The 27,792-nt window shown below is 42.8% G+C and overlaps 4 protein-coding genes across 4 annotated transcripts; all 4 read right to left on the reverse strand.

The window, feature by feature from the left end:
* Nucleotides 1-639: 639 nt before the first annotated feature.
* LOC128714941 (uncharacterized) lies at nucleotides 640-6,613 on the reverse strand. The gene is made up of 4 exons (XM_053809823.1): nucleotides 6,553-6,613; nucleotides 1,634-1,719; nucleotides 959-1,085; nucleotides 640-881 (listed from the first exon to the last, which is right to left on the reverse strand). The coding sequence occupies exons 1-4, from the start codon at nucleotides 6,611-6,613 to the stop codon at nucleotides 640-642; spliced, it is 516 nt and encodes a 171-aa protein (XP_053665798.1).
* A 4,516-nt stretch (nucleotides 6,614-11,129) lies between these two features.
* Nucleotides 11,130-12,451, reverse strand: LOC128712293 (leucine-rich repeat-containing protein let-4-like). Its single transcript, XM_053807188.1, has 2 exons — nucleotides 12,435-12,451; nucleotides 11,130-12,327 (listed from the first exon to the last, which is right to left on the reverse strand). The coding sequence occupies exons 1-2, from the start codon at nucleotides 12,449-12,451 to the stop codon at nucleotides 11,130-11,132; spliced, it is 1,215 nt and encodes a 404-aa protein (XP_053663163.1).
* A 514-nt stretch (nucleotides 12,452-12,965) lies between these two features.
* LOC128712294 (protein artichoke-like) lies at nucleotides 12,966-16,622 on the reverse strand. The gene is made up of 2 exons (XM_053807189.1): nucleotides 15,929-16,622; nucleotides 12,966-14,179 (listed from the first exon to the last, which is right to left on the reverse strand). The coding sequence occupies exons 1-2, from the start codon at nucleotides 16,620-16,622 to the stop codon at nucleotides 12,966-12,968; spliced, it is 1,908 nt and encodes a 635-aa protein (XP_053663164.1).
* A 1,602-nt stretch (nucleotides 16,623-18,224) lies between these two features.
* LOC128712295 (chaoptin-like) lies at nucleotides 18,225-23,198 on the reverse strand. Its single transcript, XM_053807190.1, has 2 exons — nucleotides 23,047-23,198; nucleotides 18,225-19,461 (listed from the first exon to the last, which is right to left on the reverse strand). The coding sequence occupies exons 1-2, from the start codon at nucleotides 23,196-23,198 to the stop codon at nucleotides 18,225-18,227; spliced, it is 1,389 nt and encodes a 462-aa protein (XP_053663165.1).
* Between the last annotated feature and the right edge of the window lie 4,594 nt (nucleotides 23,199-27,792).

The raw sequence follows: 27,792 nt of genomic DNA on the forward strand, positions 1-27,792 counted from the left end.
TCGAATTTAAGTTTAATGTTATCTTGTTCTTACACCTCGTCTTCTCGTGGTTTTTTTTATTTATCATCTGACCATAGTTTGCCAGTAGCTGCGTTGTTCATAATTTTTATCTACTCAATCACTAGCGTGTCTCCCGAAAAGAAGAAAGAAAGAAAAAATCGATCATACTACACTGCAAACACACCACCCAGGTGACTCAGGCCCGTTATCATAATAAGCGATTTTTGCGCTTCGCCGTACCTTAGCGTCCATCCAAATTCAACCGCAATCGTATTGTTCGGTGCGTGAGTCAGAAATAGCTCAGAAGGCATGGCTGATTACTGGAGAGTTATTAATTTTCTGTAACCGATTAGACGCTAGAGCTTTGCAGGGGGAACCTATTTTTAGGGTTGGTGTGGATTAGACGATGAATGCCCTTGCCCTTCGTAGGGATGAATCCCGCGTAAAAGGGTTTTGTGATGTCTCAACGTTTCGTTGACGCACTTTACTTTGAAGTTTTGCAGATTCCACGCGTGCATGCAATGCCGGATTGATTCTGATCCATCAATCAATCCGCTTATGTACAGGTTAGATGCAGGGTTCCACGCAAAACGCACAGGGGTGAGGATGGTGTTGACTCGTTGACTTGAGCAGTACGTTTTACAGCAGGTGTCGCCGGGATGGGAAACCGAAGAACAGCGCTAGAACGCTTCCGACCAGCAGCCAAACGGCCGAACGTCCGCCCAACTGTGGCGCCCCATTGCAGGCATCATCCTTGCAGGTCGAACAGAACTCGATCTTGACGCCACGCTGTAGCTTCGCCTTGCCGTACGCGATCTGGCAGGGATCGGTTTTACCACCATCCAGCTGACAGCCACGGTACGTCATCGTATCGCCATTTTCTATTTGCAACACCGGGACAAAGTAAGAGCATGTAAGCAATTGAAGTAATGTTGAGGCCCTTTCCCTGTGTACTTACCGTTCGAAGCGACGATTTTCTGGCACACCATCGGCACGGTAATTTCCGTACCGCCAAAGTACTCGATGCGTGTCAAGTCCGCCAACCAGTTCCCGGTCGTGGCAGCCATTTTGCTCGGCGTACACGTCTGAATGGAAAGCAAGGCAAACAAATGTCATTCAGGGTGGTGAATCATTGTATTAGTCAAGGACACCGCATGGGGCTGCAAATAGTTTCCAGATCGTAGACGCATGGACTGCGAAATTTAATCAAAACAATCCCACTGTACAGCAGGAACTGTTCGCCGTGCACGTTCGTGACACGATACATTACTGGCCAATAATGACCTGAAGGAGACTTACATACATCACCTCACTACTGTGCCGTGGTAGCTAAAATATATGGCTTGCCATAGCCATTCGGGGAGGGAACGAATGTACCATTCCCCGCAATTGCGGGACCGGCCAGAAGAATATTAAATAAATGGAACTACGAACTGCGAGGCTACAACTGCACGTCAGTCTCACAGATAGACAAGGTAATTATTGCTTCTGGCTGTGGTTTACATCCTCAAATATCAACTTCTTGCTCTCCTTCTATTCCATCCACCCTGATGGCTTAATTGTTGATTAATATTGGAGGGCCACCACTCGATGGCCCTTAACGCAGAGAACGTGCAGCGTAAGAAGTACTCACCTCGGCAACGATGGCAGAGTTTCGCTTCAGATCCATACACTCTTCATTGCTGGTTGAGTCACAGTTGTAGCATTTGATGCATAGTGCTATCCATTTTTTGTTTGGTGAAAGAAATGGCGTGCGGTGGGAAGGTAACAGTAATATGCAGCATTAGATTATATGATGTTTTGTATTTGTATGTGGTAATTGTTGCCTGCAAGCTACACAATATCTCTAAACCTGACTAATCTAATCGAAGGAGAAGGAATGACGTACAATCGAAGATAATCTCGGAAGGTGAGAAGTTCAAGTCTACGGAGGAGAGAACTGTGCTAAGGGCAATTGGGCACGAATGCGAGGAGTATCGAGCTGCTCTAGATCTAGTAATTCTGAGGATACTGATGCAGGATACTGAGCAGTTTTGTAATTGTGCTTCTATATACATTGCTTATCAGAACTCGACCTATTCATGTTATCTCAGCAACGTTAATAATCGAGACGTACTCTAGAGTGGTTCGGACCAAAGAACAATAAAGCATCCTCAGGCAATAAACCACCCTTTCCCCAGTTCCTGAAATTGGGTGTCAATCGGTGGGAATTCTGGAATTTCAATAACGTGAACTAATAAAACATTCATAAATAAACAACATAAATAAACAATTCCTTGTCGGTGATTAACTTGATTTGACGATTGAAAAACCCTGAAACAGTCATATACCACTCAATTCGCCGTTTTACTAGCAAACTATTCAATAATAAAAGATTAAATAGTACAAGAACAGTTTAAATTTCGTTAGATGTCAAAGTTTTGACACTATCTGTAGGTCGGTAGACAGATATCGCAGTTTTTACGAAAGAGGGCGCTATCAACAATATATATATCCAAGTATATCCAGGGGTCCGCATAAAATATCGATTCGGTGTAACAGCCCGAAAGGTTCTTTAGACCATTTCCATCTTAATTCAATCTATGATTTGATTATTTAGGTGTAAAACCCTTAAAATTGTTTCGTTAATAGACCTACCTACCTAATAGTCATATCATAACAGTAAATGATCGTTCCTGTAATGGATTGATACGTTTGGCTGCACAACTAATGTTTGAATACACTCCTTTGACAGTTTGCTAACCAATTCGTAAGGTGATTCATTAGGACCTTCTGCTGTTAGAACAAGCAATGAGAATCTTTTCCAAAGTTCATTACCATAAACGATAAACCAAAAAGGAAGATGTAAACATTTTGCTACATCATCGTACGTAAAGAAATACACAACTAAAACGACAACCTGTTCGTGATCGTACCCACACAGCCGATGCATGGGGTTTGGGTTTTCCATCTGATTGTTTACCGCCCGAAAGAAGGGAGCGTCTAGTGGCAGGCAGGGAATTTAAAAGCACCGTACCACCTTACGTAGTTACAACACCAAACACACCCACAGGCAAACCCATTAAGTTGTCTTAGGAAATGTCCTTTTTATGAGCTTAAATGGTGTTGTACCACTTGTTTCGCGCTGGTCACGTGGTTATGTGCGTGTGATGCATACAGTAATGGACACAATTTTGTTTACATATAAGTGAAAACAAAAACGGTAATTTATCATAAAATACTTCTTTAGAACACTTGAAACAATACAAAGGTGTAATATTTATTTTTAATATGTAGAAAGTAATATTTTCATCATTTGTTGATGATTTTTCAACCCTGCACACCATGTGTATACACTGCAAAAAGCAACCATTACTAGTAGCTGTACGAAAATGAAATTGTAACAAAATACACTCATTTTTCTTTCCTTTGCTTCCCCAGAGCCCTAGAGCGCTCCTGCCCGCAACACGTGTCTTGTAATGCAACGATGCCCCAACCGATGGAGACGCCTGGTCGCTTTGACGCGCACTGCTGAAGACTGGCGCACAGAGCGTAACACAATTTGCCCCATCCCACCAGCTGGGGGAAAGGTGGCACATAAATACAAATTAGTTTTTGCCTTTCCAGTCCTGGACCCTCACCCGGTACAGTGTTTAGTGTGGTGCAGGTGCATACATTCACTCACGGACGGCAACGTGTTCAAGCGCACCATGTTCAACACATAAACCCGGTAACGATATCTTGAACAAGTTGTTTTGGGAAAAGAGAAAATGGTGGGTGAGTGGGTAAGTTTCTCTGTGTCTGTAGCACGTGCTCGTTACATCCCCCCACCCTTTGAAAAGGATCGTGAGTTCTTGCGGACCAGCGAACGGTGATGTTAAGAAGAAAACACTCGCTCCGATCAGCAGATTAGCTAATCGTTCAGCTGGAACCGGTTCATTAGCTTGGAACATGGTCCGCTGTGGACGGCGATGAAAGTTCCACTCAGTTTCTCTGAGTGTTCCATGTCCTATATCGATGGAATTAGTTTTCGCTATCTTCATCTCTTCAGTCCGTATCCTTCAGTAGCATCAAACAAACGATCCTTTTTTGCCTCCGTTTTTTGCACTGCACACCGATAAAGGTTGATGCAGACAGGACGAGCTTGCATTACAGACTCCCGGTTCATCATACCAGCCTAATCCAGCCCAATCAAATAAAGGCACGTACTGAGATGTTCCCATAGCAACGAAAAAAAAAACGCCCCTGTGGGATATGCGACTGGGTTTGCTTTTCCATTGCATTAAACTGGGAAAGCGTGTTGCGGCCGTAGGTGTGGAATTTACGGTGAAGCGTTATACTTTTATGTATGACCGAACAGTTTCCCACGCGGCTGCACGGAATTCCACGATCGTGTGTTGCACAATTGCGAACGATGTAAGAGGATTGGTGAAGGGATGAGAATTTTGCTGTAAAAGCAACAGCCATGAGACCTGCTTGGATAGTTGATGCATTTGTGGAATGGTATGCGTTTTGCAAATAGCTGCAGAATGCATTTCACGGATTGTTGAAGGAATGGCATTTACATTCGTGTTGCGATGATGCAGGTGGCAGCCCAATGATGGATTTTAAAGCAATTCGTCTTTAGAATTTGTGTCCCTTATGTAGGATATTTTTGTAAGAAAAGTGCCAATCAAGTCTGATGTAATTCATGATCTCTAATGGCCTTTTGAACGATTATCACAATAAAACCGCAACATAACTTGCGAAACCATGATAATAATGAAAAAGCCTTCCACTAGCCATACTGAGTAATTAATATACTCAAAATCATTTAAATGATTATTTTGCGTGTAAAACAAACTTGTAGTTTACCTACAAATACACACTCAAAGAGATCACCAAAAGCAAAAGAAGCTTAAAAAAGATTCAAGAAAAGTTGATTGACCAAAAGGTTGTTACAATCAGTTTTATTGTTATACACAATCTTAATAAAAACATTCCGGATTTTTTTTAATAAGTAGGAAAAGATAAACGCGTCACTGAAGTTTATCTTTAGCATTCGCGGTGGGACTGTTATTAGATTGTGCATTATGAGCTACAATTTAAATTTCCACAAAATTTGCAAATGTTTGCTCTTGCTTTTGTTTGGATCGTTTAATCAGGGAACAATTTGGTCATAAATTTGAGATTTTCTTTTCGAGAACGGTTTAGATTTGTCCTAGATAGGAACGCCTGAAGGTATGCAATATACATGTTGCGGTAAATATTTCTTCAAATTATACTTTTTTATGCTAATTTTTAATTAACAACCAAGTTAAAAACGCTTCACGCATTCATCTGTGTCCAGTTTGCTTATATCAAAATTTAAAAAAATGTCCCAACTTTCCGAGACACCACACTGGGCCGTCACTAAGTCTCCGAAAACCCATCAGCTAGCATTAGCAGTGCAGTAATGAAATTTCGGTAATTGCTCTACCAAGAAATAAAAACCACTCAATCTCGCTCGTACTGCAGAGCCGCGTACGTGCCCACATCAAAGTGAAGGGCACCCATTAAGCACAGCCCACGCGCCCAGCAAAGATGGTTTGCAGCACCAGAAAAAAAAAAAACTTCATCACATCCGATGATAATCCGTGCGTAAACCGGACCCACGGTCCCGGAACGATGGGGCCCACCCGCCGGCTGAAATCGTCGTGGTCATTTTTTACCGGTCACAGCAAGCGAAAAGGAACTCAGCAAGAAGAAGCGAAATCCAGCAGAGGGCCCTCCTCCGCTCCGTTTGTCACCCTGCGGCTATCTTTATGGTGCACCATTATTTAGGATCAACTGAAACCGTGCGGTTACCTTACGGGCCGGATATAAGACGCCCGTTGAAAAGTGAGTCGCCGTGGGCCATTTTTCATTCCTTTATTATGCGTTCCGAGCGGCATAAAGACGATACGGAACGAGCCGCATCTAGAAGATGCATGCGTGTTCGGTACGTTCGAATGTATTGTGACAGGTGTCACTCGATCTTTCTCGCAGGCGGGGAGGGGGGGTTTTGCTTTCTACCGTTCTGATTTCGAGTGGAGATCGACAGCTTGCCAGTTGGTGGTGGTGACCGAAACGCGTGAATCATCTCCAGATCGCAACGAACAACCAAACAATTCTTCGTGTTTGTTGTGGTTGTTTTTCGGTGACAAAACCAACCGGCACCGTGTGCTGAGCCAAAAATATCTTGACAGTTTTTCGCGCTAATCGTCGGTGGCGCAGCGTAGCTAATTTAAAACGTTTCAAAAAGCCAGCGCTTGAATGTGCAGCGTGGTACGCATCGGGACGCTCGTTAGGCGAACGGCTGCCGCATGTGGATGCAGTTATGGAGCGGAGCGACTAGCGACTGACTTTTAAGTAGATATCTTAATGGGTTTTGGACTGTCGCCATTTAGAATAATAAAGATATTAGTGTTGAAAGTTATCCAATATCCACCCAATACCGTCTCTCCAGCAGTACGCATATTGTAACAAAAGTCTTCCTGAGTTTAATTCTTACAACCACCGGTTTTTCCTTTCTAGCTGTTCTAGCTTCCCCGTTTTTTGCGCTCCACTACTTACCGGTCCGCATCGATGCGGCGATCACACAAATTTGCATAAAAATCGAATAGAATTTGCTCATTTTGTCGGTGTCGGATTGTTTTTTTTTTTGGGGTTGTTTTTGCTCAGGTCGTTGGAACCGACTCGCGTCTGTAGCGCTGCAAATATCGTTGGCTCCGGCTATTTCCGGTTCACTTGCTTGCGGAAAGCCACGGGTCGGCGTCGGATGTTAGGTTGTTCCAACCTGCGCTCCCCTTTTGGTTTGGTTGCCTGTTCCTGCCTATTCCCAGGTATGTTCGACGCGGGTGTAACCGTTGCTTATCGGAACCAGGTCCAAATCCCGGTAACCGATCTCGTTGTCGTTTGTTTGCGTGGGTTTTTTTCTCGTGTTTTGGGGTGTTTTTTTCCACTGATTGAAAAACGGCACACAATAAGTGGGGAGGAAGGAAAAAAAAATAATATAATGTAAATAGGAAGGTTATAGTGATTATAACCTAATTTTAAGCCTTTGAGTAATAGGAATAAGAAAAAAAAAGTCCACTGGCACTATTTTTTAAATCGCTCGCTTGAGATGTAATATAAACTGTATCGTTATTGCACTGTTTCTCAATTTTTAATACAAACTTTTTGTAAACTTCCACTTAAAAGGAATTCTATCCTAGCGTATGTTTAAACTAAAAATTATCCAAATACAAATCCAGGTTTGCTTTGGACACGGACCACACGGACACGAACCGCAATTCGTATTACTTAGCCGATACCGTGCACTTATAAATCCGTACGTGTTTATGAACTTCACTTGCAGAATTGAAATTCTATTTTACCTTTTTGCCGACCGAAGGTTAGGAAAGATTAGTTAACTGAACAACCCCCGGTTTCCCCGTAAGGCACAACACTCACACTCAGGGTGCCCGATTTGGACGGTGGAGCACGGGAAAAAAACACTAGACTAGAGTTACTAGGACACGAGAAAGGATGGATGTAGAAGAGAAGAGAAGAGGAAAAGAAACCCGTCAATCACGTTCAGTGCGATCCAAACTGCGTTCCGGGGGTACGTTTCCGACACCGTCGAGTGACCGTTACAGACTGGATCACACATTTCCCACCAGCAGCGGAAAAAGCATCCTAAAACACGACGGCGAAGCTAGAAAAATTTTCCCGAGCATCGCGCCCGGTCGTCGGGGCCCGTTCGTTGCTGAGACGATCGTGTGCCGAACGTGGGACGAAGAAATTAAACGAGCGTCGGGAGAGCACGAAGATGTTTCTCTCTTCTCGCGAACAGCAGGAACAACCCGAATGATAGTTTTCCCGGCTGGGGGAGAGGAGTACAAAAGGGAGTGGGAGTCAAGCGGTTGGGAAATGCGATCTGTAGAACGATGTTGGGCTGGTGGAAAAACTTGACGCAAAGATCCAAACTCCAGCAGTTGAGGGAATTGTAAAAATTAACATCATTTGTAATGGGACGATTTGGTTTTTCAAGCTGGAAAGATATTTTCGTGTACGATTTTCCAACTCCCACATCGATGCTAATGTTGCATGGGATGCTTTTGTATACACTCTCTCCATTAAACATCTCATTTTCGATGGGATAATGTGAGTAATAAAATTAAAAAGACAGGATCATTAATGTAAAACCTCACCATCCGCCGAAGGAGTTTTTGGGGTCCGCTTGTCTATAATTTTCCACCCCCACAGTAACTCCTCACTTCAACCAATGTCCTCAAAAGACCTGGGTAAAGGATGAAACAGTCCTTCTAGCTTTGCCCCAGTTATCCCCATCATCCGAAGCTTTTCATTGCTTTGAAATTGTTTTATAATCCGATTGCTTTTGAAGCAAAACTATATTGGGAACGGTTTTTGGCTATCATGGGAAGATGCACAAAAGATACAACAACAACTGAAGATAACTCTACCATTTCGAGCGTTTCTTGTCCCCGGAAGCGAAACAACAACCGTCCGGGGCTTCTTCAAAGGCCACTTGCAACAGGACGGATTCGTTTCGTCCTTTACTGCAACTTCGCCGGCTTGTTTCGCTGCCAAATTTATAGCAAATGGATTGCTTTTTAATTTGAAAGCGCTGCGCCCGGTCCCGGGGTGGTACGCTAGGCGAAGTAACGGCCGGGATTTTACTGGCGGTGGCCACCACTGTTACGTAACGTATCGTGTATCGTTAGCGATATTACTTCCCGCACAGCGCACGGTGCTCGCAGAACCGGCCGAAGGAACGGAACAAGGCCCGTCCGCGGTGGATGGAAAGTTTTTAGTTTTGGGGAAAATTCATCGCGCGCGTGTTGCAAACCCCGGAACACCCGGGTGCAATGGTGATGATGTTGATGACGATGGCATCGGGGGATGATGGGGCTGATTTACGAGCCCGCGTGGAAAACGGAGCCTCCATCGTGGGTAAAATTCGATGTGGGCTTGGATGTTAGTTTCTGGAGCTTCCCCGGGAGGGGAAAAGCTTTGGTTCGTGTGATGTTTATCAGATTCCAGGCACCGTGGATGGATTATGCTGAAGTGGCCCCTTGTGGCCTGTACAATCAACAGCTTAAGTAGGTGGAACTCTAGTGGTTGATGTTTGTGGCCCTCTTGCTTTTACTGCACACATCCTTCCTATCTGTCTGAAAACCGTTTTCTGTTGTGGCATGCATGCTGTGGAAAGGACGATGATGATGTCTTTTTAACTACTTTTGAAAACAGAACGATAGCTGTGGGGACCTGTTTCGTTTGGCAAAACCATAAACGTTTTATTTTTGAAATTTAGAAAATATTGCCTACCTTTAGGCGGTTGCACACAAATCACATGCACATTGTTGGATTAATTTAATTCACTCAGATTCACTCGCTCGTGCATTGGATTAGCAAATGGCAATGCTTTAGCGTGTCAACAATCAATTTCCCCTTTTTTCCTTCTCCAAAGTTGGAAGCATGCTCAATAAAATCCATAAATATATTTATCCTTAAGCTCTACTAAAATGAATTGTCATAGTGCCCCAAACTGCTGGCTGATAAGCGAGCAGCAACGAACAAGGCTGATGTTTGATTGCAGAATAGGAAGCAAAATGATCGAAGCAGGAATCAGGCAGGCACGTGTGTATACCTTTGACGCACCCTTTTTTCTTTGCTCTCACTTCCCCGCCAGAGCGCAAAAGGGATGGACAGATAGAAGCGCCACACAATATACGAAACCCATAATGCTGGGAATAATATTGCCAACACCCAGGTCCAGCTGTAGCCACCCTTAAGCCATGACAATTCATATGATGTCTCTTCGGGGGACCGAGGTGCGGGAAATGGCCCCGCCGTGGACCTGGGTACCAGGGTGATGCGGGTCGCCTCACGCTCAATCAAAGTCAGCGGGGCTGACTCGGTGAGAGATTTATGATTTTAATCACCTGATTGCGCGTACGAACATCATATCGGCGAACGGTGCGAGGCAGCCAGGAAAGGTTAAGGTTATTCGTCCCATTACACAAACAAATTAACACACACGGTGGCGGGTAAATCGAATAGAAATGGGGTTCCATGTTGCTGTGTGCGGGTGTATTCAATTAGGGCAATAAATTGTGACGATTAATTGGGGGAACTATACGCTTCTGCATTTGTTTTGCCAATTTTCGATGTATTGTACACACGAAAATGCTGTTTTGTTATGAAATTATAATTAAGCAACAAAAAAAAACTAGCTTATATTAAAATACTGACTGTGAACGTTAAGATAAGTTCTTTAATGATATCTCTTGGGATTGGGAGATTGGAATCTTGGCTCTTGGGATTTTGGCTATGGGCGATTGGCCCTGATGGGATTTTGGTCTGGTCCGTTTGTGTGAAGACCGGCGCCGCTTCCATCATGCCACCGGACCCCCACGCCGCCAATGACTTCTTTTTGATAGAAAATTATTTCCAGTATTAGATGGGAAGTTTTTATACCAATATTTGATTAGGTTCTGCGATGTTTGGTTCGATAAGATCACTCGGCGACATGTACTGAAAATTAGTGAAACAGGTGTATTAATTATATAAGTTGCGCCTTTTATTCCGTCGGGACTCCAATTCGCGAAAGTATAAACAGATGTTTGAAGAATCACTAAAAAAAATCACACCGAAATTGCATGCAAACCAGAACCGTGATGATTTTTTGATGACATTGCCTCGTCGTCATGTGGCGCCCCCCAAAAAAAGCTGTTTATCAGGAGACTTCGAACGCTTTTTGATTACGCCTCCTCCCCGTCAGCAATTTCTTAAATTTGATCATGACTCCCCCCGCCCCCTTCCCCTCCTGGGGAACTTTTTTTTTAAATTAGAGACCCCAACTAGCATTCCGCCCAGGGCTTCCAATGGGATTGATCCGCCATTGTTCCCTCCGCACGCTCAACATAAACACATGAATAACTCCAATTGACGGATTGGTGGCTTTTTAATGTCACATGTAAATTAAATTATTCTATTTTGATGATATAGGAAACATTGCTAACAAAAGGGAATCGTGTTGGGAACTCTCCACAAGAAAGCCGTCGCCAGATACAAATATAGCGTTACGTTAAATTAAATTAAGGACTGTATTATTTGCTGAAAAAACTACTTTCGAACGACATGGTTTAAGACTTGCCTTCATCACAACCCTCACTTCTGTGTACTTTGCAAGAGTGATTTGATCTGATATGAATGAAAGGAGAATTATCAAAATTGCAAACTAATGGATTTCCGGCCATTTCCAACATCGTTAGATTCGTCGATATCTTGTTCCAATCCAGATTGCTGATACAGTTCATGGAAACGTCTATGAAGGTATTCTTACGGGGAACGAAAGCAATTTCCAAGCGTCTTAATTTGTTTTTACTCAAATTCAAAACGGTCAAATTCATTGGGATAGTAGTCTCGTTCAGTACGAAGTTCGTGAGTTTGTTGTTTTGTAGTGCTATATACTGTAAATGTTTAAATCTTCCGAGTGGGAATAGCTCTTCCGGATCGAGCTGGTTATTGTCTAAATCTAAGTGAAAAACATTCACGAACGCCTGCTCAATGCACCTTGGCAGTGAGCGAAAGAGATTGTCGCTGGCGATTAGATGGCTCACGTTTGGAACATTCCACTTACAACAGTCCATCTTGATGATTCTGTTGTACGAAAGATCGAGATATTTCAATACACTAGACACTAACGTTCCCGACACAACGCTGATGAGATTGTGTGAAAGGTCCACAGTGTCGAGGTACTTAATCCCGTTGAAGATGTTCATGTTGATGCTTCTAAGTTTGTTTTCGCGTAAGAACATGTTGGCCAGCGTCGGAAACGAAGCATCCTCCACCGTACAGTACAGAGAGTGTATTCCATTTTTGGTCAGATCCAACATCGTCAGCTGTGGTAACTTGGCAATAACGTTCAAATTGACCGCTAGAATAAGCGAGTGACTGATCGTGAGTTTGTTAAGGTTTTTGAGCTCTTGTATGGAATTGGGCAGATGGGACAGTTTGCTGTGCTTGATCCTTAGATGCACGAGGCTACAATTCTTCCCGAACAGTATCGAGCTGAGGTGTGTTTTATCAAACTCCACTGACTGTAAAGTGGCACCGTTCTCCAACACGAAATTGCGTATAGCGGACTTTTTCACGGTGAGTGAGGTCGCTATTCCTTTCCGCGATGATTGAAAGACGTCGAACAGCTTGCTGGTAGTTGACGACACTAATAGATTGTACATCTCCAACGAACCGTGAGTGTTCGGGATGTGGTCCAGGACGAACGTTCCTTCCTCATTGGGGTTCCAGTTCCGTATGGTGCATGCATAGTCAGCGTCACAACTAAAACTTAGTCCCACGGATGTTCGGAATAGCGTTGAGTACAAGAAAACACTGCAACGAGTAAGTTTTGTGAAATATGTCACAATCAAACTCGCACTACAACACACCTTACGAAGGTTTTCATACTGAAAAACATCTTTTTAATAAGGCTCATGTAATTAGACTCGCCAAGCTTTCGCTACGCACAATGAACTGATTGTCAAGGACCTTCGGCGTAGTTTTATACCCTGAAGGTTGCTTAGGATTATAATTCGCTAACGACTTAAACAGACTGTTGGAAGTACGTAATGCGTAAATCAGTACACTTTACAAATCACAAACTAGTATAATTAAGATCAAATTAGGAACCCACCACAACTCTCTAATACCACCACCGAACGGCGCTTAATCGGTGAACATTACGAAAATTGCTTGAATCAATTTAGAATTTTGAAGTGAACCTGTTGAAGTGCTCTAGGCTAGGTTGTCTAGTCAGAAACAGAAATCTCGATCAGTCTTTTACAGCAAGTGTGATGCTAAGCACGTTTGTCGTCGTATACTGTACGTCCATGTTGATCTACTTAGACAATAATTAAGGTTGCTACATACTTGTTTTATTTCGGGTATTGCTGTTGGCTCATGGAAGATATCTTCATACCCTAAGCATGACATCCCTCACATTTAATATCGTTGTCGACAACACACTGCGGCTTGATTTCATCACCGCTTTGTCCTGTGTTAAATCTCCTGTCCCAGCTACAGTCCAACGGGTTGCAATGCATGTGGAACGTGGTAACGTTGTGCGTCACATTTGCCGGATCAAACTGTTCAATCCGATTGCAGTTGGCGTTGATGCTGAGGCCATCGTTTGCGACTGAAACACTGACAGCTGTTATCCGATTGTGCTCCACGTTGAGGTATGTAAGCGATGGAAGCGCATGGCTCAACACTACACTCGTCAGCTGGTTGTAGCTAATCTCCAGCACTTGCAGATCTCTCATACTGGCCAATCGGTTCCAAATGCTACTGTCATATAAAGCATTGGCGGACAAATGAAGATAGTTCAAGCTGGACATCGTATCCTCTATGCAGGTCGGTAGTAGTTCAAGCTTATTGTTGTACATATCAAAGCTGTTGAGATTGTCCACAGTCCAATTGCAGCAGGAAAGCGTTGAGATGGAATTTTGTGATAAATCCAGAAATGTTAAATTACCCGTCACTAATGAACCCTGCACTTGGATGATCTGATTGTTTGAAAGATATAGCACCTTCAGGGAGTGCATTGTGCTGAAATGCTTGAAGTTTACCGTTGTCAAGCGGTTGTAGGATAGAAACAGCTCTTTCAGGTTCGGAAAATCGCCATCCGCTGTGGTGCTGCAGTCAAGATGTTTGATTAGGTTGAAGTTCAGGTTAAGACTTTCCAGCCGGTGCAGTTTGGCGAACAGGCTAATGTCTACGCTGCGTATGCGAGAGTTTGTAATCTGGATGCACTCTATACCGGATAAGTGTATCACTGTGATAGGTACATCCTTCAATCGACTGTCGTTAATGGACAGTTTATCCAGGTAGGTGTTATTCGCTTCGAACGTGACATTAGAGACGTACGTTTCCTCCAGAACCAATGCGGACAAGTTGGTACGAGATGGTAAATAAATACTGTAAACAGGCGATCTTTTAATGGTTGTGTACTCTTCCAGCAGGTTCTTCTGTTCAAGTAGCGCCAAGCTTAGCGAGAATGTCTTCAGATTTAAGAACGTCATGGAAGCGGTGTAAGCCGGTCTGTGGGTTAGTGAAAATGAACCTTCCTGGAACGGATTCCAGTTCCACACCGAACAACCGAAATCGACACATTTCCACTGCACTGCAACAGCACCTGAAGGTGGTTGAAGAAGTAACACCAGTAACCTAAAAGCACAATCGATTCTTAAGCCACCTTTCAGCAAGCAATAAAAACGGTCAACTATTCATACCAAACACAGCACATGCTTAAAACACCCCACACTATTCAAACTGATAAAATGGTTTAGCACTTTCCAAACGTGTTTCTATTGGCACAATGACCCACGATCACTGCAACGCACGTTATATTAGCACGAGTCTGGCGGCTGCGCACGATGCAATTAAAAATAAGTTATTTACGGCAGCACGAACATGATTTGATTTGATGACTTGTGATGTTCGTGCTGTGGAAAATTCTTGGAAAAATGGTGGGCATCCTTTATAAATCAGTTTTTTAGATTACTCGCAGTTGATGAACAGTAACCAAATTGAGTAGCTGGAAACCAATTACTGTTTCATTCAAATAAGCATTTCTGTATGAAGTTTATTACTTACTAACTTATCCGGCGTTGCAACCACCCCGCGGTCTTGGCCTGCTGCAGGACCGCTCGTTATCTCGGCCTTTCTGGCGAACGCATCAACGCCATCACTCCATCTCATCTTGGCTCTACCACACCTCCTCTGTCCATGTGGACGACTTAAAAGTATTTTACGGACTGGGTCGTCCGGTGTCATGTTCATGACGTGACCAGCCCACCGTAGCCTTGCGAATCAGCTTATAGAGCTCGTCATTATAGTGGCTCCTCCATTGTCCTTCCACACATACGGTACAACAAATGCTTCTGAGTCTTTTAGTGTCGTTGGTCATTGTCATTCGTACTAGTTTGGTGAGTTTGGTCGGGATTCCGAACTACCAAACTAATTTTACCCTGGCTATGCTGTGTTATGCGGCCTTGAAGTCGATGAAGAGATAGATGGAGTGTAGCTGCTGCTCCGCCATCTTCTCCAAGGTCTGCCGCATGGTGAAGATCTGATCAGTGGCTGATTTTCCATTTCGGAATCCCCTCTGATAGTTTCTAACTACCTTTTTCTACGAATGGGACAAGACGATCTTGTAGTATAAGGGAGAACATTTTGCAGGAGGTATTCAAAACCCCTGTAAACGTAAAACCCCTGTAATTGCTGCACTCTAGCTTATTGACCTTCTTGTATATGGGGTAGACGATACCAAGGTTCAAATCACAAGGCATCGACTCATTATCCCATACCTCAGTAATAATTTGATGGATTTCGTATTCTAATGCTGCACCTCCATTTTTGATCAGTTCGGCTACTATTCCATCGGTGCCTGGTGCCTTGTTATTCTTGAGCAGACGGATGACCTTCTGGGTTTCGTCAATGCTAGGTGGAAGTTTGTTACAGTCATCAATATATTAGATCCAATGAGATAAGTATGTTAAATATTTTGAGGTTCAAACGTTCCCCAAAGTAATTATGTAACCAGACTAAACCAGAGAACTCAGTTTTAATCTTCAACTTGTTCAAGAAATTCCTGTCCCAGGCGCTTCCAGACATAAAGCGCAAGTTGTAACATTCTTAACACATTTCACATCGCCTGCATCGTTCATTAAATACCTATTCCAGCTACAATCGAGCGGATTGCAATCCATTTGCAAGTATGTGACGTTCGGTGACATACTGTTGGGATCAAACTGTTCAATTGCATTGCATCCCGCATCGACATTAAAACCTTCCCTCGCAAACGGTACCCTGAGTTCGTTTATTTGATTGTTTCGGGCAGTTACTAATCGCAACGACAGGACAGTGCTGCGCCATACCAAACTTGTAAGACGATTGTGGTTGACGTCAAGCATTTGCAGGTTGGTCATAGTGGCTAGTCGGTGCCAGATTTCATCGCCGGCCAGCACGTTCGATGAAAGCATTAAGTAGCTCACACTGGGCATTGCCGTCTCCATACAGACTGGTAACCGCTTCAGAGTGTTATTGTGCGCGTCGAATTTGGTTAGGCCCGTTACGTTCCAGCCGCAAAAGCTTAACGCAGCAAAACGGTTGTGAGACAGGTCGAGATTTCGCAAGCTGTTTGACTCGAGATGGCCGTCGAAGGACACGATACGGTTGTTCGATAGATCCAGCATTTCCAGAGCCCTCATGTTGTTAAAGTCGTTCACGCGGACCGTCGTCAGAAAGTTGTTGGACAAAAATATGTCCTTAAGCTTACCGAAATCTTCACGCTGACCGTCGGGAAATTGAAGGGACGCTATTTCATTGTAACTTAGGCTGATGTGTTCCAGGCGTGCCAGTTTACTAAAAAGGCTGAAATCGACAAACTTCAAAGAAGATTTCAGTATATCGATAGCCTTTATATTTGAGAGCCATTTTATGCCGACAGGTAAAACACTTATTCGACTATCGATAATGGTGAAGAATTCTAACTTGTTACTCCGACACTCGAATCTTATATCGGTTAGATTCGTTTCAGTTAGCGTCAATCTAAGGATTTTGGCACGAGATGACATGTATACGTTTTGTATTGGAGATTTCGCAATGTTGATGTAGAATTTGCTAACCAAATCCATTGGATCAAGCTGATCAAAAGCTACTGCTCGTGTCGTAAGGTTAATGAAATACAAATCCATTTCACAGCGCAAACTCCAATCCAGCGTCAATGGGCCATCTCCGTTGGGGCTCCAATTAGCGATGGTACAGATGCAATCTCTGCATTCAAGATGCACGGTAACAGAAGAGACAATTGTTTGAAGAAACGCCGACAGCACGCTAAAGGAAGCAATACGATTTTTATTCACTTGGCAACGAACGATTCCGTTTCATAGAGGCTCACAATACTGTACGCATGCTAAAGTAGGCATTGAGTTAACCGAACGACCGAAATTGGTAGAGTTCACTGTAAAAATGGTAATGCTTTTCGTCGGTCTTTTCCCACCGTTCTATTATTAAATGGTCCATATTGCGGATTCAACCCGTAAACTGGGCCTGAACACATTAAAAATCCATTTAACGAATTAGTGGCTTCTAATGTACAATTGCTGTTACTAGTTAGAACTGCAAGAACCGTAACCTTCCCATAACCTTGTATAATATCCTCTATGCAATATTATTATGCAGTATTAGTTAACACTCCTCAACTCTCATCCGATCCGAGTGGAGCTCGACGACATTATCGACGATCGTCGAAACTTTTCCTCTGCGGAAATGGGTGTAGACTTCTAGCAATATTCCTGTCATCCGTTTTGTTAGAAGTTTTTAGTTTTATACGTCATTTGATTTATTGGTTTACTGGAGGACAACGCTTGAACTGTTGCTTTGACTGTGACGCGATCAACCGACGCGAGATCACTCTCGCAGTGAGCGTACGTGAGAGTGGCCCGCTCCGAAGCGTATCCAACAAGAAGCCTTATACAACTCGACATTAGTCATCGATCAACGCAGATCCCCTACGGAAAAAGATGCATTCTTACTCCCCAAGCGCGATTGCCACGAGAAAGCATTTCACAATAAGTAGCAATCCGTTTTTTTGTAAGGTATAAAAGAACAACTGTACTTCCTACCAGTTCTGCGAGGTGCCATTTTTTCTTTTTTTCTTTATTGGCACAACAACCTCAAGAGGCCTGTTATTTCTGGCTTTCTCTGACTTTCTTTTACCCGTAGCGGGATAGTCAGTCTTACGTACGGAGGATTAGTCCGAATAGGATTTTGGTCCGGTCCGTTCGTGTAAAGATCGGCACCGTTACCATCATGCCACCGGCCCGCCTCGCGAGGTGCCACTAATAAGCAATAAAATATGTTTTTATTGTAAACCTAAGGTAAACCGCATAATAATATCCACATATTATTGCCATATATTGCTTTATTACAATAACGTTACAAACAAATCGCTGAAATGTCCTCACTAGACGAGAAAAGATTTTTCAACACGGTGCGACAACGAACGTACTTTGGGTATGTACAAGTACACGGGCACGTCCTGTTTGTGCGACTAACGCTCGATAGTAGCTAAACATGAATCTTGTACACAATAAGATAAATATTGCGATCAAGTTAGGTTACCACGGATTTAGGTTACATTGGGTTTTGGGATTAATATTTTCAAATGATTCACTTTAATCACAAATGTGGTTATTGTTTTCTATGCACGAATGATTTGCTCTGCTATTGAAGCTAAATGTATTACCAAAAGTGCAGTCTAATGGATTTCCGGTCATTTCCAGCTTCGTGAGATTTGTGGAAATTTTGTCCCAATCTACATTGCTGATGCAGTTCCAGGAAATGTCTATGTAGATATCCTTATTAGGAAGATACGGTATTTGCAAGCGTCTAAGTTTGTTGATACTCAAATTCAAAACGGTCATTTTCATTGGGATAGTAGTCTCGTTCAGTACGAAGTTCGTGAGTTTGTTGTTTTTTAATGACAAAGACATCAAATTCTTAAATCTTCCGAATGCGAATAGCTCATCCGGATCGAGCTGATTGTTGTCAAAATTCAAGTGAAAAACATTCACGAACGCCTGCTCTATGCATCTTGGCAATGAGAGAAAGAGATTGTCGTTGGCTATTAGCTTGTGAACATTTGGAACATTCCACTTACAACAGTCCATCTTGAGCAGTTTGTTGTACGAAAGATCGAGTAGTTTCAAACTGCTGGACACTAATGTTCCCGACACAACACTGATGAGATTGTGTGTTAGGTCGATATTTTCGAGGTACTTCATCCCGTTGAAGATGTTCATGTTGATGCTTCTGAGCATGTTTTCTCGTAAGTGCACATAGGCCAGCGTCGGAAATGAGGCATTCTCTGCCGTACAGTACAGAGAGTGTATTCTGTTTCTGGTCAGATCTAACATCGTCAGCTTTGGTAAATTGCCAATAACGTTCAAATTGACCGCTAGAATAAGCGAGTGGCTGATTGTGAGTGTCTTCAATTCGTTGAGTTCTTGTATGGAATTGGGCAGATGGGACAGTTTGCTGTATATTATCCTCAGATGCGCTAGGCTACAATTCTTCCCGAACAGTATCGAGCTGAGGTATGTGTTTTCGAACGCCAGTGTATCAAACGTTGCACCATTCTCCAACACGAAATTGTGTATCGGGGACATTAGCACATTGAGTGAGATCGTTATTCCTTTCCGTGACCTTTCGAAGATGTCGAACAGCTTGCTGGTAGTCGACGTTACCAAAAGATTGTACAGCTCCAACGATCCGTGCGTGTTTGGAATATGGCGCAAAACGAACGTTTTTTCCTCACTTGGGTTCCAGTTCCTAATTTCACAGATATAGTCAGCGTCACATTTTAGATTTAGTCCCACGGATTTTCGAAATAGAGTAGAACACAAGAAAACACTGCAACGAGTAAGTTCTGTGAAAAATGTTACGCCACCATAACCTCACAAAACGTACACACCTTACGATGATCGTCATACTGCCAAAGAGCATTTCGTGCAGAGTAATGTAGTAAGACACGGTTTCGTACAATGAACTAACCGATGAATGCCTTCGGCGCAGTTTTATAGGCCGTCGTTATTTACCAATAACTTAAATTAAAATATTAAAAATGCGGCACGCATGAATCATTACACTGTGCAATAAAGCATGTGACACATTTATATAATTGAGGACAAATTATATATCCATCGGCTGCAACTTGCAAGGGTTCAACGTAGCGATCGTGTTGTAACTGTATAAAAATGTTTCACAGAAACGTTTAACTTCATGGTTGAAGTTGTATGATAGTGACACCGATGAATGTATGATTGAATTCGTATACTCGAAACTCGTTAATCCTAGATTTCAACAATTATTTCCTGGAAAATAAAACAATTCCAACGTGCATTGACTTGTTTAGAGTGCTACAGCCTAAAATGTAACAAATATGATACATCGTCTGATAGTAAACACGCTAGTAAACACCCTACTCCTCATACTGATCGCCGATGTTGATTACCTGCGATTAGTGTTGGGTCGTGAGCGAAAGAGCTATCACAATCGCTCCGCTCATCTAACTCAGCACGCTCAGTGCACTGCGTATTTAAAATCGGGTAGTTCTTTACTTACTTATTTGCTTATACGGCGCTACAACCGCTTCGCGCTCTTGACCTGTTGCAGGAGGCCTTTAAACCGCTCACGGTCGAGCGCCTCCGTTTGCCAATCCATTGTGCCGGTCTTTCTGGCGGATGTATCAACGCCATCACTCCATCTTAATTTGGGCCTTCCATGCCTCCTCTGTCCATTCGGACGACCTAAAAGGATTTTACGGGCTAGGTCGTCCGGTGTCATTTTTATGACGTGGCCTCCTACGGAAGCCTTGCGAGTCTAATCCGCTGTACGACAGTAAGTTCGCCGTACAGCTGATAGAGCTCGTCATTATAGTGGCTCCTCCATTGTCCTTCCACACATACGGGGCCAAAAATCCGCCTGAGCATTATTCTCTCGAACGCGGCTAAAAGGGTTTCGTCAGTTTTGGACAGAGTCCATGTGTCCAAACTGTATAAATTCTAAATAGTATCAGCTTCGTTCGTCGCGACAGGTGTTTTGAGTGGAGAAGTTTCCTCAGAGTATAGAAAGACCCAAGAGAACTGAAGTTCAAGACGTCTTCGAAGTCGCGATTTCCTATCTGTACATCACACCTGCCCCACTTGCGCATTGCGATTTGTTAGCATGGCCGCTGGTGGTGTCACCATCAATTTGGTTTTTGCCTCGTTCATCTCCAACCCGAGGATTTCCGCCGCCTGCTCAATCCTTTGGTAAGCATCCGCTACTTAGGCGAGCCGTAAACCAATGATGTTTATGTCATCAGAGTATGCCATGATCTGGATTGGCATATAAAAGATGGTCCATGATGTTTCACTCTAATTTCAATTATAATTTTGCGCTCTTCGTAGTGCTAATCGCAAAGCGCTCATCGGAGCGCTGATCGCACAGTGATCAATGCGCTTTTTGGAGCGCCATTTGCACAGCGTTAAGCGTACGGTTTGTAGCGTAATTCGCACAGTGAAGAGATATGTAGCGTTCACCGCACGCCGAAGTATGTGAGAGCGGTTCACTCCGCTCATTCGTAAGAGCTACTTGAACCAACACTACCTGCGATTATGATTAATCCTACCACAGTAATTGAGCTTTGACAGCATATGTTACATCCGTCTCAAAATGTTACCGTACGTTTAGACACGATTAATTTTGAGATAAATATTAATCTTTCTGTCAAATCAGCGATTGCGATTAATCTTTTTGACAGAAAGATTAATCGCCAACTGTCAAAATCGATTATCGCTCGGGGACCCTATAATCGTGTAATTAATTCGCGATGATTAATTTCAGCAGTGGTAATTTGGAACAAAATACAAAGATAATCTGAAATGTACGAATTAATATGTGCAGTTTTAAATTTTAGCAATGGAAAACAATACGACACGGAGTTATTCCAAGTTGGTAAATATGTACCGCTCTCAACGGTGCGGCATTGGCTCGCAATCTGGAGCACTGTGTTTATGTTTCGAGGTGTGAAATGTGTTGTTTTTAGCACAAAGAATCTGGCCTTTTATGAATACGATTATTTTATCTTCTTCTATTCTATTCTGTACCCCTGCTGCCCTGTTCATCGATGCTATTGGCGTTACTGCTGTTCACTATATTGCCCGTTGTTGGTACCCTTGGTACCTTCCACATTGCCCTGCAAAGCAACCGAAACACTCAATTGCTTAAGTAGTTGGTTTATAGTGAACTAATAAACGAGTAGGAATGAATTGTTTTGTCTGTCATGTATTGGTTTATTGGTTTTAGGACATCGAATCAAGCCTTTTCGGCCATGATGGTGTCCATCAACCAGTATTCAGCCTGGTCTCTTCGATGGAACATTTCGATTGCCCACCATCAACGGTCTCCACACTGTCGCCTACCATATGTATCCGTCTTCACTCGTCTTTTTCACATTTGGTTTTTCACAGCACACCGTTTCACGGGACAGTAACGATTCATAACGTTGTTTTCTTTTGAATACTCCCGATTTTTCTGGCAAATAAACTCAAATTGCGTTTATAAACTCGGGTTAGAATCGTGTGCAGAGCTGTCAGAAAGATTAATCGCAATCTCGCATTAATCGCAAGGTTAATATTAATCTCAAAATTAATCGTGTCTAAACGTACGGTTAGACATCCTCTATATGTCAACCCAGCTTGCAAAACTTAAATTTGCAGGGATGTCAATTAAACGACGAACTCCTACAAACTAACTGCTTGTTGAACTACCTAGACCAAACGATAGGAAGAATAGAATTGTTACACAACTCAGAACTCCGTTACCTGTCGCTGATGAAGGGTGAAGGGTATTCCCTGCTGCCAGTACTGATTAATTTGACCACTTTGGAATCTGGACACCTGTGAAAGATACCCAATCCAACGTTCGACTTCGACGAGCTGATTAGATCACTCACCCCAAACCACCCCTGCTGACCGAACCTGTCTGAAATCGATCGCTCCTTCAATAAGTGCTTGGATGAGTTGTATCCGAAAGCGAGTCAGATAATGCAATTCACAAACTGTTTGCAATTAGAGCGACATGAAGCAGTTACACAGTACGAGAGTTGGTGTCGTAACAGTTAAGACGAGATTTGGTCTCGTCTACATGCTTTCGATATATGTCTAGCATAAGACTTACATTTTATTTCTGTAATACACTATATATGGCATCCCTTGCATTAATTATCGTTTTTTCACTAGGCGCAGTGGTTTTTGCATAACTCCTTAGTCTTGTGTACCAACTCATGTCCCAACTACGCTTTAATGGTTTGCAATGCATGTCCCTAGAGGCAACGTTGTGCGTCACTGTTGCCGGATCAAGCTATTCGAGGTATGTGCAGTTGACGTTGACCATCGTTTGCGACTCAATCTCTAATACCTGATATCCGGTTAAGTTCCAAGTGGAGATACGAACACTACACTTGACGTCACTAATAGATTGTACATCTCCAACGACCCGTGAGTGTTCGGGATGTGGTCCAAAACAAACGTTCCTTTCTCACTTGGGTTCCAGTTCCGTATGGTGCATGCATAGTCAGCGTCACAAAGGTTTACGAAGGTTTTCATACTGAAAAACATCTTTTTATACAGACTCATGTAATTAGAGTCGCAAAGCTTTCGCTACGCACAATGAACTGATTGACTTGGACCTTCGGCGTAGTTTTATAGGCTTAAAAAATATTCATCAATTGCTTCTGTGGTCTATCGTTAGTTTGTAATGCGTAAATTATTATTATTTATTTAAACATTAAGCTCGGTTGGGCCGCATTGTTATGCGTGAGTAATTTCGACATACAATACAATAAAATATCCGCATTAGGCTAAATCTGATATTAGTACAATAAAGGCCAAATTATAAATCCACTTACTACCGCACTTTTCTACTCCCACCGATAGGTGCTAAGCTTGTCCCCTGATGGTAGCAAAGTTTTGTATGTTTTCAATTACTTTTGCCATTTTTATTGTTAACAGACACAGCTAACCCAAGGAACATTTTCTACCCTGTTTGGTCTTAAACAAGTTTTAGTAAAATTTATCACAGTTGTTCCAATTCATTAATTTAATTTGTATAATGTTTTTTTATTGTGCTAAACACAGCTTTTACATTTGAAACATCTTTAAAACCTATTAAAGATAACTGTAAAACTGACCATTAAAACTATTTTACATGCTAACTTCAAAGGAAATTTTAAAGTACTTTTAAGTGAGCCTTAAAGCTTATTGATAAAACCGGTTGAATTCTTCGTGTCTTAAGACCATTTGGTCTTTTTACTACCAACATTAAACCCAAATAGTATTTGTTTACATTTTTGGTCTTCATAAGTGTCTTTATCAAGCGTTATTACTTTAATATAGTATCCCACGCTGTGTGGTAACACTATTTTGGTATAATGCGGATCAGCGGCAAGGATAGCTGACATGATTCAAAGCTTGAGGCTTAGCCGCTCTCAAGAGGAAATGAGAGCGAAAAGTATTCTGCGTTGAGGAAAATTTCTCTCACTAGAAGTCTAGAGAAGGTATCAAGAAATAGTCTTAACAAAGTGCTGTAGATGGGCCTCTTGATCTTAATATAGCTTTTGTTATGGAGTTTCATTAGGGGCTACAAGAATTGGTTGTCTTAAAATGAGACTTAAGGACATGGAAATAGCAACATCTTCAGAATCATGATAAAACTTAAAATGTTATTTGGGAAGACAGGATAATAAATGAAAACAGGCTAAACGTGAAAGCGAAAGGGTGTACATTTTGACGATTTTACCAGTGAAGTTTTGCGTATAATATATCATTGGCGTTCAACAGCATTCGTTTTAAAAACTTCTTAACTGCAGTGATATCGCTCGGATTAATATGCTAATTAAATTGCAGCTTGGCCTGACCAGACTCTCATTTCCATAATGAATGATGTAATCCAACCGTGGTTGGTTGTCGTTATTTATTAATTTTAACAGAAATTTAGGCGACCTTCATTGAGCTTAAATAATATGAATTTGGTCTGTTTCATATCTTGTTATGTTACGATTGAACCACCCGATTGGACTTCTTTTATAGCAAGTATTAATCATACCTCGTACAACATGTGGCAATAGCTCTGACTAATCGAACACAATGTAGTTGGCCAATGAAATCACTTTCGGTGAAGCACATTGATCGATTCAGCTTCATCGCCTTGCAGTCAGTACAGTCCCCACTTACTCACCGGTTGGAAATGGTTGCGTAATGCATACACGTACCCTTGCTGGTATCCGTGTGCTAATCATACCGTCATCGACCTTTGTGCTGCGATACTGCAATTTTATAACAACGCGCCCGCCACATGCCGGACGCGAATGAAAACTTGGTGAAAACTTTCCCACTCTCACACTAGCCGCATTGATTTGTGCCCAGTAGCCGCCAGAATGCGGTGAAGTAGAAGTTCTACGTGCTTGTAGAATACCTTAAAGCCCGTCCAGCATGGGTTAGGGTGTTACTTCAGAAGTGGCTCGTTCCGAACAAGCTTTTCCCCGTCGCCGATAAAGAAATGCGGCGAGAAGTTGTGTTGTGGTGGGTTTGTGCGAACCCACCCTATAAATAGAACCGTTCCCCTTGACATCTACACGGATTGTGCTAATATCGCCGTTAACATAGCCACGCGGTTTTACTATCAACGCGTGCGGGAGCCGTGAGGCGAGAATGGGTGCAGTGAGGACCGTGAGGAAGGAGTAACCGCACTCCGTCGTAATCGGATGGATTTTGGTTGGTAAGGAATCGAATCGGGTTCGCGTGACCAGGAAAAATTTACCACGTGCTGCTCCACCACCACCACGAAGACGGCACGAGGTCAACAGACCGATCGGCCAAGCGGCCTGTACCTTGGCATTCAATAGTGTTCCATTTTCTGTCATCTCTTTAGCGAACCGGCTGCACTGGAGCGACATCGAAAGCACCCGACTCGGGGTAAAAAGGAAGAAAGTTTGTCCGTAACTTCTAGCCACGGTGAAGGAAAAGAGCAGCTTTCCGTACTCGTAATCACGTTAATGGTGGGGAAATTGACCTATTTTTCGTACGCATCAACTACCCCATTAAAGACACTTTGATGATAGCAATCCTAAGGGAAGTTTTGTGTCCCGTAGCCCCAAAAACTCGGCGAAGGTGTAAGCCTCCCATTAGCCTCCCAGGGGACACTATGTAATGTCAAAGGAAAAGCTGGTGAGTTTTGGATTGATTTCCCGCCAAGAACACACTACGGGACCAGATAACTGGTAAGGTGCATAATGAAGCACTTTGAAAAGCGCAAACGGCACTCAAAATGAGGTGATTTATGTGACTAAACAATGTGCGATCGTTTCCGATATTGAATAATCACCAGCACTTGCTCGTGCCGGGCAGCATTAGTCCCCGTGTGTCCATTATTATGAGCAAGGCTCATGCATATGAACCCAACGGGCACCGAAAGAGTGGTGGCGTGCTTAAGAAGTACACCATGATTTACCACGCAAACGTCGGGATTGAGAATCCAAAACCAGTGTTACCAGCGAGTGGTGTTACCGTTCGGAAGCTTTCTCCAGACTGACTTCCTATCTTACGCGATTAGATTATGCTAAACTTATTCGCCAGTAAAGCCGTGTTACTCGCTTGCAAAACTAAAACCCCCAACACGAAAAGGAGGAAATGATTGGCTCGGCGATCGGCGATTTATTGCTTGCGGTTATAATAAAACCGCCCAAAGCGTTCGAGCTAACGAAATAGCAATGGCAAACACACATATCTTTGCCCACTTTCGCATTTCGTTTATTATAATCACCTTTCCCACTGCCTAACATCAAACACAATCGAACGCAGTTCGCTAACGAACCGCGCTGTTTGTGTGTGGTTTTGTTTTTCTTCCTTATTTTCCTTTCGGCACTTTGGCGCGAGTATCCCGGCAGTAACGCTGTTAGGCAGTACAATAAACTGGACCCATAAATATCGACGAGCGAAAATTGATATCCTTTGCCGAAAGCAAGCGTACGGCCAAGCAATAAATATAGCGAGCAAATTCGCACAAAATCGCGCACAGCGAAACAATGCCGATAACCATTAGCATTACGCTTCAACCGTGTGCGTATCTGGGGTTGGCTAGCGCAGGGAAAACATTGTTGGAAATGTGCACGAGAAAAGAAAACCATAATTTTCCGCGCTCCTATTTTATTTAAATTATGCTTTTCTTTGCTATCCGAAGCTCGTATTTCCGAGTGCGGTTAACTACGCGGAAGATCCTGGATTGAATATCATATAGAACGAGTGATTCGCAACCGGAGTGCTGACCGGTATCGGGTACGTCATAATAATGACTGAACTTAATTGTTCACTCGTAAAATTAGGTTTGGGCTGGCTTGGGAGGAACGAATTTATCTCTAGGATCTTTAAAACACTTGAAATTACATTATATGAACATTAAAGAATTCGAAATAATAGGTGCATTAAGGAAGGCCTCTTTTGTTCAGTTAAGAAATACAGGATCCTACCTAAGTTTACAATGCCTTGTACGTAGTGTTGGGTCAAGTAGCTCGTTTTAATGAGTTGAGCAAACCGCTCGCACTCAACAGGGCGAGCGATGAGCGTGAGGTGGTTCGAAGCTCAAACAAGCGCTTGAGCGCGTCGAGCGTTTTGATGGCAATGAGCGCGTTCAGCGTGTTGAGCGCGTCGAACTCAAACGAGCGCTTTGAAGTTTGTACGAATGAGCGGGTTGTACCACGGGTGGAGTAACCTTTATTGTGAGGGAGTACCTTTATTTTGTGTTCTTGGGTTAGATATTTTCATATAATGATGTTACGAGACGGTCGTTTGAATAAAATAAACACATTAAAATTCATTAAATATCCATTAACACTATCAGCGGACGTCGAGACGAAACAAGACACGAGTAACGCTGCGCAAACGCGGTGTATAAAACACCTTACACAAGGTGCGTATATAAAACACCACATTAAAAATTTAACTTGAAGCAAAAAGTTCCATAAATTATATATATGGAATTATAATATACAATCTTAATTTTAACACTTCAACTCAAAACTCCAATAAATGGTAAGCTAAAAACAAATTGGATAATCTAGTGCGGTAGAACGGTTAAGTTAAGTTATGTTGGGTGAGAATTTAAAAGGTTCATAAGCTGAGTATTCAACAGTAAGTTTATATGGAA

The sequence above is a fragment of the Anopheles marshallii genome, chromosome 3, assembly GCF_943734725.1.
Source record: "Anopheles marshallii chromosome 3, idAnoMarsDA_429_01, whole genome shotgun sequence".
NCBI lineage: Eukaryota > Metazoa > Arthropoda > Insecta > Diptera > Culicidae > Anopheles > Anopheles marshallii.

Coding starts and splice junctions, on each gene's coding strand:
- LOC128714941 (XM_053809823.1), bottom strand. CDS start 6,613: ATGAGCAAATTCTATTCGATTTTTATGCAAATTTGTGTGATCGCCGCA. Junction 1,086..1,633: donor ACTCTGCCATCGTTGCCGAG/GTGAGTACTTCT, acceptor CTTTCCATTCAG/ACGTGTACGCCGAGCAAAAT. Junction 882..958: donor GAAAATCGTCGCTTCGAACG/GTAAGTACACAG, acceptor TGTTGCAAATAG/AAAATGGCGATACGATGACG.
- LOC128712294 (XM_053807189.1), bottom strand. CDS start 16,622: ATGTCATCTCGTGCCAAAATCCTTAGATTGACGCTAACTGAAACGAAT. Junction 14,180..15,928: donor CAACCACAATCGTCTTACAA/GTTTGGTATGGC, acceptor AACCACCTTCAG/GTGCTGTTGCAGTGCAGTGG.
- LOC128712295 (XM_053807190.1), bottom strand. CDS start 23,198: ATGAAAACCTTCGTAAACCTTTGTGACGCTGACTATGCATGCACCATA. Junction 19,462..23,046: donor TTAGTGACGTCAAGTGTAGT/GTTCGTATCTCC, acceptor TACTCGTTGCAG/TGTTTTCTTGTGTTCTACTC.